The 13,333-nt window shown below is 48.8% G+C and overlaps 1 protein-coding gene and 1 long non-coding RNA gene across 3 annotated transcripts in view; one reads left to right on the plus strand and one right to left on the minus strand.

Annotated features, from left to right (window-relative positions):
* Positions 1–8,423, minus strand: part of GATA4 (GATA binding protein 4) — a 30,476-nt gene extending 22,053 nt beyond the window's left edge. For both annotated transcript variants that reach the window (XM_064651223.1, XM_064651222.1), the window contains exon 1: positions 7,562–8,423. In XM_064651223.1, the coding sequence (XP_064507293.1) occupies positions 7,562–8,087 (526 nt within the window). In that variant the 5' untranslated portion in view covers positions 8,088–8,423. The remainder of the gene's footprint in view (positions 1–7,561) is intronic.
* A 399-nt stretch (positions 8,424–8,822) lies between these two features.
* On the plus strand, positions 8,823–12,151 carry LOC135412447 (uncharacterized). Its single transcript, XR_010429652.1, has 2 exons — positions 8,823–9,754; positions 11,981–12,151. It is a non-coding gene; the product is annotated as an uncharacterized LOC135412447 (long non-coding RNA).
* Positions 12,152–13,333: the final 1,182 nt, after the last annotated feature.

The following is a 13,333-nucleotide window of genomic DNA, read 5'->3' on the forward strand; positions in this document are numbered from 1 at the left end:
CTGAGAATCTTGCAAGAGGGGGATGTCTCCTGAACTGTCTGGAGATGTTTGCAGAGCCAAAGGAGACAACACAACCCCCTGGCCCTCGAGGTCAGAGGACAACCTGGAATTTGCTTAAATGTTAGAGAGCTCTGTGCAAGCAGTGTGGAAAAACCAGGAAGAATTGGCAAAATCCTGCTCTCATGGACCGGCCTGGTATCCTTCTCCCCCCTTTCTCCATCTCTGCCCCCAAACTTGGGTTTTAACCTTTTAGAAGAGCCTGGAGGCAACAGGCTCCCAGCCCTATCCCAGCACCCTGTAATTCCACCCCGCTGTCGCTGGAAGCACCGACCAATGGAAAAGGGCTGAGGTTTGCGAAGAAGAGCAAGAGCAGGTCCCCCACCACGGGACCTCTCCTGAAATGCTCCCCCAGCAGACACCAACTTAATTCCCAGGGATTAGGAGGAAACATTTCCAGGCAGCGATTTTGTTATCCCAGATTCAAAAGCATCCAGTACCAGTCCCTGGTGGAGATGGGAGACTGGCCCGGCTGTGTCCCTCATCCGGCTGCCCTCACCCCACCTCTGGTGGAAAACTTATTTTTCCTTGACTTTCCATGATTTTTTGTTTTCCTCTTTCACAAACAAAATGAATTTCTGAGTGTGTCCCAAGGCTGGTGTGAGAGGTGCAAGCCCAGCTGGCTCTGATAAGGAGCTCACAAGCTTTACGGGTCTCTAAAAATAATTTTAAAAAATCACAAATCCCTTTATGCTGCACCATATAAAGCAAGTGACCGCTTTTCAAAAAAAAAAAAAAAAAGAGAGGTCCCACTGGATTTTGGGCCTTCATCTTCCCAAGAAAACATGTAAATTCCCATGTAATTTGCAGTGGGCTGCATTTCTTCCCTATGGAATCTTTTTACATGGGCCTGATCCTGCATCAGCTCCCAGTGAACCTCCCTGTACTTTAAAACAGGGATGGTTTCACCTCTAAGCAATGAATGTGGGTATTTTTGAGGTTGAGGTTTTTTTGTCCATATAGAATCTGGTTTTTGGGGGAGGGCTGGTCCTGCAACCTGGGCAAAACACCCCGGGTTTGGCCTTAGAAAGACAGAGAAAACAGTGAAAAGACATGGGAATGACTCAACTTTGTTCCCCCCAGCCAAAGGGCTCAGTCTACATTTAGGTATCCACCTAATTAAGCATAAAAAACCCCTCTGTGCCAGCAAATAATTGAGAAAAAAATTAATCACTGGGCACTTCTTGGAAAGGAAAATAATATATTTGCTTCCCGTTGACACTGCCCCATACTTGGCTTTAAAACCCAGCCCTTGCCAAAACCCGAAAGCTGAAACATTTCAGCACTGATGGCGGGGTCAGATCTGCATCCAGCTTGGAAAATCTCTACCCGACTCTTCTTTCTAAGCAAACCCAGCCTGTGCTTTTTTGGGGGATGAGAAAATCCAGCTCAAACTTATCATATTGGAAAAGAAATCACCACCGAGTGCCGCAAGTGTTTGAAAGGCTGCAACAGCACGGGGTGTGCTGCAAGCTCAACATACTCTGCAGCAAGGAGCTCCTGAAAAAGTGCAAAGGAAAACACCCAACATTTTTGGAGCAGGAACACGGCATCCCTAGGCATGGCAGAAACTCAGGGCCTTTCAGAAGAACCTTTAATTTAATACCACTCGTGCCACAGCCAACGGTGATCGAATTATTCTCAAGCGCTGTCACGCACCCGTGTGCAGAAAGACCTCACTGCTCAGGCATGGCAGATAATTGGGTTTAATTTGTCATTACAGATGTACTTACAGCTTGGGTCACTGTGACCAGTGATGTGGGGAAGACTTGGAAAGGCCAGAGAGGTTTTAATGTTTTATAATGTGGGATGTTAGCGTAGACACGCTGCGAAGGGTTTTGTCCTGCAAAGGGGACCCACCGCTTTTTTCTTAGGCACTAGATTAAAAAAAACCTCAATCCAACCTTATAATGAAATTTTCTTCTATTATTAGAGTAAATTTGAGAGGTAAGAGCATATTCTCACCTATTTCCCTGGTTATTTAAGCAGTGTTTCACATTCGCCTGCCAAAGGTGTATTTACGCCTTCCTGCCAGACGGCACCGCGAATTCAGACCCATCGACAAGGTGAATGTTTGGCATTTCCAAATATTCCAATCTCCCTTTTTTTGCAGTCCTACAGGCATAATTACACACATTCCTCTCTCCAAATGGAGTGGTGCCTGTAACAACCCAACCTCGCTGTTACAACCAAGAGGTTTTGGCAGCGTAATCACCTTATTCGGGGACAATACGTGCCTGGAATTTGGGGCCAGCATGGTTGTCCCAGCAAAAAAATCTGCATTTCTGCCTCTTCCCTCCCAGCATGAGCAAAACTGTCTGCTTTCAGCCCATGCACTGAGCTCTCTGGGTAGGTTTCCACCTGGTTTCACAGGCAGGGATGAGCCTCAAATGGGAAGCAGAAGCTTCTTTAAGTCTCATTATAATTAGGTTGCAAAAGCCTGGAAGGACCCAAGACGTTGATCTGGATCCCCCCACCTTTCTCTGTCCTGTGTACCCCCAGGAACATCACCAAGCAAGGGGAGATCCCCAAATATCCCATTTCTCCATCCCTTTTTTCCTGTGTTCACAACACTCCACGGGGCTCAAGGAGCAAAATTTTCAATGCAGAGCCCTGTGCCGATGAGAAACAAGGTCTCTGTGAGTTTGGGACAACACTATCAATTTTTTTAAATTGGATTTTCCTTCAAATCACATTTTCCCACCTTATTTTAGCAGCCCCTCCACATGTCCTCCCCCAGCAGCAACAGGCTGCTGACCTTCAGGCACAAAAACTCACTGTGCTGCCGCTTTTTCACCCAGTTTGGGATTTTATTTGCTGTTTGGTGCTTTTTTGGTGGTTTTTTTTTTTTTTTCTAATTTATCCTCAAATTTTTAGAGTGAGAGAGTTTGCACATTCAAAATACCCCTCTGCATTTGGGATAACTAGTTTTGGGGGCTTCCTCCCTGCCCTCAAAGCCAAGGTTTTCCCATCATGAGAAGAATACAGAGGCATCAGGTTTGGGCTGGTTTCCTTTGGGAAACACTGCCTGATAAATACTCATCTGTTTCCAAGGATTTTACCTCTTTCTTCCTAAATTGCTGGCAAAAAAAAATATGGAGAGCATAATACAGGCTCTTAAAAAAAATATTGCTGTTATTCTTGTAGGGATAAAGAAATGCACATGAGGGTGTGTGTGGAGGAGAAAAATAATTAATCCTGGCTTAATAAAGGCTTACATTAAGCACCACTATCCACTACCTTAAGTTTTATTGCTCTACAAAAATTGATGACCATTTATAATATATTATATACTACACCAAATGTTCTATGCAACATATGCACTGGTATTTGGTAATGGGGTGCAATTTTTAATTAAGGAATTGAGTTATTAATAAGGATGACAGAGTGCCCATGACGGTGATATTTTTATTATTATTGCTGCTTTATTTGCAATTTAAAATCTACTGTTTGGGAATTTGAGGGGGAATAAACATTTGCCTGTTTGAGCTTGGTCTTGCTCAAAGATTAGAAACCCTAATTCTGTGGGTTTCATCCCAAATCCCAGACTGACGAGTGACAATTAAATTAGGCAGGAGAGCAGGAGGTGGCTTGAAACCCACAGAGGGGAACAAAGCCCTGGGCAAACCTTCCCCGAGGTGAGAAATGCAACCGATTGCGAAACAGGGGATGTAGGATCCCCTGTAAAATGCAGACACGTCCTACGATCCCATCCTGCTGTCCCACAGCCCCATCTCGCCATCCTCCAGCCATTCCCGCCATTCTTCAGCCCCGTCTCTCTGTCCTGTGGCCCCATCCTTCCATCCTACAGCCCCATCCCACCACCCCACGGTCTCAACCCTCCATCCGACAGCCCCATCCTTCCATCGGACGGTCCCATCTCTCCGGGGGCAGGGACAGGAGAGATTCTGGGCTCTCCTCATCGCCTGCCACCCCACAGGGACAAACCACCGTGTCCTGCGGTGAGTGGGGAAGGTCAGGGGCTGCTTGTAGGGCAGAGGGTTGTAACAAATGCCAATGAATCACTGGGAATGCCGGCCCCGGGATGCGACAGGACAAATCTCTTAGCATCCCTATGGCAAAGCTTAAGATCTGTTTCCCAATATCTCCCCCACCACCAGCATTTTCCAGCCCAGCGTCTGCTCCAGGCTTTGATCTTCCCAGATGCTGTTACTGTGTTCCAGCGGTGCCTGTTTGAGGAGCCCTGACTTCGACTTAGCCAAAAAAAGCCCTAAAAGCACCCACCAGGAATGCCCACAGCCCCCCGCCCCGATTTATTCCTAACCTCCTGAGCCCACAGGAAAAGTAAAATCCCCGCTGTAAGCAAAATTAAAGGGAGTGGGGATGGCAAACTGGAATCTGACCCTCTATTCCCAGCCTGGAAACATCCAGGAGGCAGCAAATCGCCGTGGGCTGGATGCGCTCAGTCGCCCGTGCCGCCCTCCATCCCTGCTCCCCTCTGCCTGGAGAAGGGGCAAGAGGCAAATTGCCCATCCAGGCTTATTTGGGGAGAGATTTCGAGAGATTTTTGGTGCTGGCAGGGAAGTCTTTTGAGAGGGGACTTTGCAGCAGGTCCTTTTCATGCCTCATTAAGTCGGGAATTCACTGTAACTCCATCCCAGGCAATGCCTGGAGCAAGTTCACTGCCTCGACCGTATGGTCTGATCCTGCTCTTCAGGGTAATGAAATCAGTCACCAAACTTACCCTAAAAAGCCCAAATTCGGCATTTTGAACTTACACCAAGGGGAAGTTTTTCAAATGGGCCCTTGTAGTTTACCCACCCAGCCTTCTCAGTGCTTTATGATGTTTCAACCCAAGCCAAAATTCCTCTTCTTAGGAAAAAAAAAAAAAAAAAAGAAGATTTGTATTTCTTTTAGTGTTATTTTCTCCGAATACATTTTCACTAAACTTCTTTCCCCTGCGTGTTTCTTTATTGTTACTGGGATATATATACACATAAAAAGGGGAAAAAATGTAATGCCCAATTGCATAGACTGTGAATCCATGTCTGCATAATCAGCTATGCATGCCTAGATTTGATCTTTATTATTAAAAAATTATAATAATTAAAATTTCAGTGGCCTTGCAGATACCCTGCATTTAGCACTATCCAAAAGTGGTTCTTTGGGAAGAGAAAACAAGACCATTGCAAATATCGCTTGATTTAATAGAGCCTTGAGCGAAGGATTCCGTTTCCACCTTGAGATTCCTCATTGTGTGGAGAATAAAATTAAGGAAAGGCAAAGAAGGAGTCGATTCCACATGCAGGGACTGCTCAGGTGGTGAGCCAGGCTCGGATGTGGTGTTAAAGTGGGTCTGTGTTGGGTGCAATCCACAACGGTGTTTCCCCCCCCCACTACATCTTTCAGTGCCTTCAGGGTTTTTTACTCTTAAAATCATTAAAATAAAACACTTCTCCAAGCTCAGAACACCCAGCCAGCCTTTACACGCTTCACACAACCCCCTCGATCCCCACAGCCTGCGCAAAGCATCGCCCGGCCGTCGAGGAGGGACCGGGCAGCGATCGCGTCCCGACTCGGGGGAGAAGGGGGAACGGGGCAGGTCCTGCTTCCCCAAGGAGCTGTCTTCCAAAAATCCATCTTAATCCTGGATTTAAAACTTTCCAGCTCTCTGGAAGTTTCTATTTATTATTTTTTTTTTAATCAAAACCCAAGCACTTCTGATTTAAAATCCAAGGGCTTTTCCATATTCAAGGCAGAGACGTAATCAGACCCGTGCTAATGAATCCCGTGGATTCTGCCGCGCTGCCCTCGGCGATCCCGTGAATCCGGCACCCGAATCAGGACCTGGCCATGAAGGGGAGTCCCGTCGCCTTTCTCCGTCATTAACAACCCTTTTCTGGACTGGTTTAACTCGTCCGCCCTTCCCAGTACTATTTAAAAGCCTGGATAAAACCCACTTTTTGCCACCAACATGCAGACCTGCAATGCAAACCACAGGGCTCGAAACCCCCAAATCCCCACGCTTAGTCTCCGGCACTTTAAAAGCTGCCGGGTATTTTTCAACTGCTATTCTTCATTAATATTATTTCGGGTTTAGTTTATTTTTTATTAAGAGTCTTTTGAGACCACAGCAAAAAAAAAGGTGATTTTTTTTTTCCCCAAGGAACAGATGGCACCACAGTCAAATACAAATATTAATATGTCTTCATTGATATTCAATTAATATTTGATTATTTAATTCATCTTGCTTTTTTCCTCTACTTTCCACCTTCTCATGGCTTCCCGAAAACATTGCCTGGCTGGTTAAAATTTTATCCTTAATCTGTTCCCCATCTTAACCAATTTCTTAGCACCCAAAGAAAAGTAAAAGACATTGGCAAGGCCAAGTCTTCACCGACGCCCAACTTTCCATCTTTTAGCATCTTAAAATAATGCTAAAGATAACGCAAATCTTGCTAGACACGATGAAAAGCTCACACTCCAAAATTCAGTCTTAAGAACACAATCTTAAAAAATATCTGCAGACAAATTTGAGGCATTTTCTTTGTTAACCCCGACCCCGAAGCCGACAGAAATACCTTCACTGAGAGAAGGCGGGAAGGAAAAAAGGGTTTATGAAGCTGCAATGCGAATTTGTGCCCCACATTTCTCTGTCCATTTATCCCTCTTCCACCCCAGGAAAAAATAAAAACAATATTTTAAGCCATTTGGACCAATTTTTGGTCGTAGGAACCAGAGGCATAATGAAATGAAAAGTTCCAAGACTGGGAACAGCACAAGAGATCAGGGCTGAGATTTTTAGGACCAAAGTGACGCTGAAATACACGGTTGGGTTGTTCCGATGTGCCTGAGTTCCCCAAAAAGCAGGATAATAAATGTGGAGGCATTTCTTTTTCTCCTTCTCCATTGTCTCTCTCACCTCAGCTCTAAATTTCCCTTCAATCTCCCTTTTCCCGGCCTAACTAAACTCCCCAAAAATAATTTTAAAAAGGCTGGAATGTAAAACAACCCAAAGGAAAGATCTGGGATTCACTGGCCAAACTTTGATTTCTTGATTTTCCAAACAAACTTTCCCCGTTTTACACCTAAATCCAGCTCAGGGAGGGGCTACCTGCGTGCCCATGGAATATTGTGGTCCTGGAGACCACGACCATCCCCATCGCAACCCCCAAATCCCCTCGGAGCTATTTGTGGAGCCAGCAGGGCCTTGGCGCCAGAGCTCGTCACATCATTCCTTGCTGCCTCGGGCCTACCCTAAATTTTATTTAAATTTTATCAATTTTTTTTTGGCGGCTGTAGTCTTTGAGGATATTTGGAAATGGTTTTTCAGAGTAAATGCGTGTGCAGGGGGGGCAACCGCAGCACAGCGGGGTTGAAGCCGGAGAGGCGGCTCCGACAGCGACATCCCGAATACCCCGAATTTCTCCCTCCTGCCCTTCGCCCATCCTGAATCTACACGCAGAGGGGTACGTGCACCAAAATCTAGGGGGGTGACGGGGTGAAAGCCTCCCTCCCCTGTGCCAATCCCGTCTGTGCTCACCGATGTTGGCGTGCCGGGCGGCCGCGGGCGTCCCTCGGCTCTGCAGGTTGTGCAGCATCGGGCTGTCGAAGGGCGAGGAAGTCCAGGTCGTGGCCATTTCGGGGCTCATATAGGCCGGGTAGGGGCTGGAGTAGGAGCTGCCGAAGCCCCTGCTGTACTGCTCCCTCCCGTTAGCAGAAAGGTTCAAGGAGCCGCTGTAAGCCGCCGCCGCTTCCCGGGAAGAGGTGGCAGGGATGGGGGTGCTGGTGGAGAAGGAGAACCGAGGTGACACGGGAGGGTGAGAAGATCCGGGATTGTAAGCGGCGCTTTCGGCTCCGGGTTGAGTCCAGATGGAGTGGCTGGAGACGGGGCTGCCTTGCTGGGAAGAGCCGCTGCTCTGGAGGTAGGGCAGGCTGGGGAGCATGGAGGTGACTCTCGTGGTGGGCACATAGACCGGGGACGCTGCGGCCGCGCTGTGCATGAAGCCACCTGCCCCCTCGTACGCCGGAGGGCCGGGGTTCGCTGCCATGGCTAAACTCTGGTACATCTCGCGACGGGCCTCCCCAAACCCCAGCCGGGTCCCCGGCCGCGATCCAGAGCGATGGGGAGCGGGCGGAAAACCCCCGGCTCCACTTTCCCCCGAGGTGAGCAGCGGCCGGAGCGGTCTCGCGTGGGCACAGCCTTCCAGCCAAAACCAAAACACCACCAGCGATGCGATTTTCCTCCACCACCCCCCTTTCCCCACCGCCCACCTTCCCCACCTTCAGCAGGTCCCCGCCGCGTCTTCCAGACCCCAAGCAAGAAGTCCAGGTCCCTCCGGAGGGGAGATTTAGCTCCCGCCTGGATTTAGCTGCTACCACCGGTCTCCATCCATCACCTCCCGCCCCCCCCCCCGCCCTCCACCATGGGGCTGGGCTGTTTAAAACCCTCGGTCAGTCTCCTCCCCCCCCCCCCCCCGTCCAACACCCCCCGGGGGAGCACGGGGAGATGCTGCCGGGATGCGGGATGCGGCGGCGGCCGGGCCGGGACCCCTCCGGGGCGGGGAGATAAGGAGGTTAGAGAAGAGGGGGGAGGTGAAAGGAGGGGGTTCACAGCCGGGAAGGTGAGAGACAGCGATGCTCTCTCCTGTGGCCTGGAGCAAAAACCTTTGTCCCGCAGGTACGATCAGTGCTTTAAGTTGTTAATGGCCCCCGGGGCCGGCGTTTGATGTGGGCGGCGGGAGGCGGCTGAGGAGGGCTTGGGGGGAGTTAAATTAGGGAAAAGGGGGGAAAAAGGAGGAGGAGGAGGAAGGCTGGTTCGACCCTCCCACCCCGCGCCTGCCCCACTCGTGTGCGCACCCCCCAAAGCCCGACCATGCGTGAACGAGGGGGGCTTAAAGGAGAGGGGGGTTGTTACCCACTGCACCCCCCATCAGTGCTGCCCAAAAGGGGGAGCAGACCTCCAGCAGCACCCTCAAAACTCCCCCTTCCTTGTGTTTTTTATCTCTCATTTCCATTTTTTCCGTGTAGGGAGCTGGAAGAAGCTGTGAGCATAGGAAGGTGACCCACTGGGGACCGGGAATGCCATGGGTATGGGTAGGGAGGTGCCTTCTGGAGCCGTGGGGCAGGGGGAGGGTGAGAGGTGCTTTGTCTCACATTGGTTGGTTTCTGATTTGGGCTCCTTTAGGGGAATTTGGGGTGGGTTTGGGCCGTGGGATGCCATCAGGGCCTTGTAGGTGGCTCACAATGGCAAGACCCCAAAAAACACGTATGCAAGGGAGTCAGGAGGGTACCGTCTTCCCAGGGAGGGTCTGGGAAGGGGGTATGAAAATTTGACATGCTGTTTTCTCTGTAGATCATGGAGGGATCCTGTTGGATGGGGTTTGGAGCCACCTGGTCTAGTGAAAGGTGCCCCTACACATGGTGGGGAGTTGGAAGTAGATGATCTTTAAGATCCCTTCCAACCCAAACTATTCTGGAGTTCTAGGATTCTCTGAAAACCGTTTCACGCCGGGACAAGGCCTGGATGGGGGGGGGGGAATTATGGCCGGAGAAATAACTCCTGGGACTGCTTTAGGTTTAACTAACAGATTCCCCCGGCTGAACCCCTGCGCTGGGCCGAATTTAGCAGCAGAAGAGATAACCAAGAGATAAGGACTGATACCCTGGGAGGACAGCGGGAGACGGGCAGGCGGCCGAGGAAAGGGAGAGAAGCCGGAGACAGCGTTGGGAAGGGGTAAGGATGGAATCGAGCCGGGAAGAAGGGGGTTTAAGGGAGCTCTGTGTCCCCCTGAAACTCAGGGGTGGTTGGTGTGTAACCGGCCTAGAACGGAGCGTTTCCACGGGAATCTCCACAGGAGACGGAAAAGGAGCGAGCTCCCCTCCTGCTTTACAAACAGGAATGGTGATAATAAAAAAATCAACCAAAAACCCACCAAAATCGAGTTCGTTTTCAAGCCCGAGGAGACAATAGGAGGAAGCTTTCGGGGAGGCCTGTAGGAAGGGGCTCGTTGGGGTCCCGGCGTGACAGCGAGGAAGAGGAGCGAGGGGACAGGGAAGAGCTACCCACCTTCGGTGCTGGGGGGGCAGGGGGCGGAGGGGGCGAGGCCGTGGGGTAGGACACTCCCTCGCTGCGGGAAAGGCACAGGGCTAAGACATGCCTGGCTCCTGCTTCTTGGGGGGCTTAGGGGTAGGGGGGCTCTGTCTCCCCCCTCCTTGGCTCCCCAGTATGGCCAGGCTCCCCAGTTCCACTCTCTGACTGGTTTGCCCACGTCACGTGGAAGTGGGCGGCGATGGGAGGAAAAGGGGGGGGGTGAGGGGGGTGGTTGGTATCTGTTGCACCATCAGCCGGGCGCCAGGTTTCATTGCTGGGAAGGAAGGAAAAAAAAAAAGGAATAAAATAATAAAATCAAAGCAGCGCCACGGGACGGCCCCACGGGCAGCCCACGCTGCAGGCAAAGTCCAGCCGGGCAGCGTCGTGTCCCCCGTGCACCCAAGGGACACCCGTGTCCAGCCCCCAGAAATAATCAGGGGTGTTTCCTGAGGGGTACGGACACCCCCCCCCCCCCCCCCCCCAGTTCCCCAATCCCTTTGGAGACAACCCCTTTCCTTGGGGATGTCGCGCAGGGGGGATTTTTCCAAGCTCCTGCCTCAAATCTTTGTCCCAAATCATATAGTGGAGAGGTGGCAGCTGCTCTGCCCGTCATCCCAGCCTGTTTGGGGGTGCCCTCCTCAAACTAGGCACCCCTCTCTTGGCACCCCATGTGCTGCAGAGGGTCTAAAGGTGAATGATGCAGTGCAGGGGGGCTCTGCAATTTGGGCCCGATCCCACGGGCGCGGAGTCCACGGGGGGCTCAGTCCCCTTTCCACTGTCCCCCTTCTCCCGGGGGCTCCTTTCACGCTGGGATGGCTCCAGCCTCTGAGAGTTGTCGGGGGGAGTTTCCCACTGCCCCGTTCCCCGGAATAAGCCTCACAGTCTAAAAATTTCCTACACTCCGGGGTTCCCGTGGAAATCTGAGGGTCCTGCTTGGGAGGGTGGGAGGCGGCTGGAAGCGCCTTCTGGGGCTTGGAAAGAAAAAAAGTAAATTAAAATTTAAAAATTCCGTATGTAAGAGGCAAAAGGAGGAGGGGGTAAAAAAGAGGGGGTGGGGAAAACGATTTATGGGAGAGGGATGGAAGGCGAAGGGAGCACTTGGAGGGTGCTCCAGGGTCGGAAATGGGTCCCCGGGGACGTGGCATCCCCATATCCTCTGCCCGCAGCCGCCCGCACTCTCCTTATTACTCCGGAGAATCCAGAGGGAGCACAAGGACTCCCCAAAACCCCAAAAGGGGGATACCGGTGTGCATTGGCAGAGGCTAAAAACGCGGCAGGAGAGAAATCCTGTTGAAACGCAAACATCGGAATGAAAATAGTTATAGACGTATAGAAATAAAATTATAAGTACAGAAATACATAAATAAATTTCAGCAACGGTGTTACTGTAGATATTTGTACTTTAAGCACACTGGGAAAACTATGTATTTAAAGAGTATTTAATATAAATATATGTAAATACAAAAATATGTATTTAATAAATGTGTAATTATATACCTACCGATAAAAAATTGAGTACAGATGGAACTTAATGGGTATTAGAATTGAAAGGAATGTGTTTTACATATAAACATGTATATACTTTCATAGCAAAATAATTTATAATTTATAACACGCTATGGTATAAATTTTAGATATATATATAAAATATGTAAACTATTACATATCTATAAAGAGACATATACTATACTAATTAATGTATATAAAATTAATATATAATATCTAAATATATATATACAGGATATTAATATATATAAAATATTTGTATATATAAAAAAACCCTTATGAACATCGAGCTATCAGCATGCAGGGAAAGAAAGGAGAATTAAATATATCAGTGTCTCTCTTTATATCCCTTATCCGAAGCAGCTGCCTATCCAGATATGCCGGGTTTTTGAGACGCATCTTTCCCTCCTTTGCAAAATCCCTGACGATTTTCTCTCCCAAAGCAGCGATTTGCTGAAGATTCGTTGAATTACTTCAGGATAGAAGCGCTTTCCTTAAAAAAAAAAAAAAATAAAGCCAAAATACAATTAAAACTGATTAAACTCGCCCGAGCAGCAACACGGGGAGCAGAGAGAACTTCAAGGACCTGCCTTGGCTTTGCAACTTCCAGGAAAAAAAGTGCAAAAGCAATTCCCGTGGATTGTTTTGCGTGTCCATGGACGGATTCAGTCTCTTTCCGCGGGGAAATATCGGTCCGGGCAGCGAATCGCGGGAATGCGCATCCCAAAAATCCAAGAGGTGAGAAACCGAGCCGAGCCCGGCCTGGTGTAACCCAACAACAGGGAGGGACAGGATGGATTTCGGACACTTTTTCTCCCGAATAAAAGCAGAAGATGGGACACAGCAGAACGCAGCGACAAGAAAAAAGCTCTGCTCCGCACTCGGAGTTTTTTTTTTCACTTGCGATTAACGAAATCTGGCTGAAAATAACCCAGAAGAACAAAACTCGACTTTACCCCTCTCCTTTCCAGTCCTCCCTTCTTCCCTAGACAGGAAAAAACTCAATACGATGCGTATTTTTTGTTTTAAGGGTTCTTTTTCTTTTTTATTTTTCCGTATTGAGGTTAATTCCGTGGCGGTTTTAAAGATTGGGTTGGTGCAAAAGAAAGTAAAGAAAAGAAAAAAAAGAAAAACAAAGGAAGAAAAAGAAAGAAAAGAAAAGGGGGGGAAAAAAGAAAATAAAAGAAAAAGAAAAGAAAAGAAAAGAAAAGAAAAGAAGAAAAGAAAAGAAAAGAAAAGAAAAGAAAAGAAAAGAAAAGAAAAGAAAAGAAAAGAAAAGAAAAGAAAAGAAAAGAAAAGAAAAGAAAAGAAAAGAAAAGAAAAGAAAAGAAAAGAAAAGACATTAGCAACTGGGGGGGGGGGGGTGATGAAGATGGAAGGAAAGTTGACTTAAAATTTTCTCTGTGCTGAAAATCGAGTTTTTAAAAAATCATGGAGAAAATCCGTTAAAAATTGGGAAAAAAACCAGTGGGGAAATGTGGTTCTAGCAGAGAAAAAGGGATAAATGCGGTCAGCGGCTGCTGGGCCAAGCATTCACCAGTATTTCGGATTTTTATTATTATGTTTTTAATTATTTTATTTATTCCATGCCTTGGCTGCGGCCGGGAAGGGGTCTGGAGGGGGGTGGTGGTGAAGGGCTGCGGGAGGGAACCGGCCACCCTGGGTTAGCCGGGAAGGGGAGAAACCGATCTCCAAAATATCAGTGCCCTCGCGGGC

The sequence above is a fragment of the Pseudopipra pipra genome, chromosome 3 (genome assembly GCF_036250125.1).
Source record: "Pseudopipra pipra isolate bDixPip1 chromosome 3, bDixPip1.hap1, whole genome shotgun sequence".
Taxonomy (NCBI): domain Eukaryota; kingdom Metazoa; phylum Chordata; class Aves; order Passeriformes; family Pipridae; genus Pseudopipra; species Pseudopipra pipra.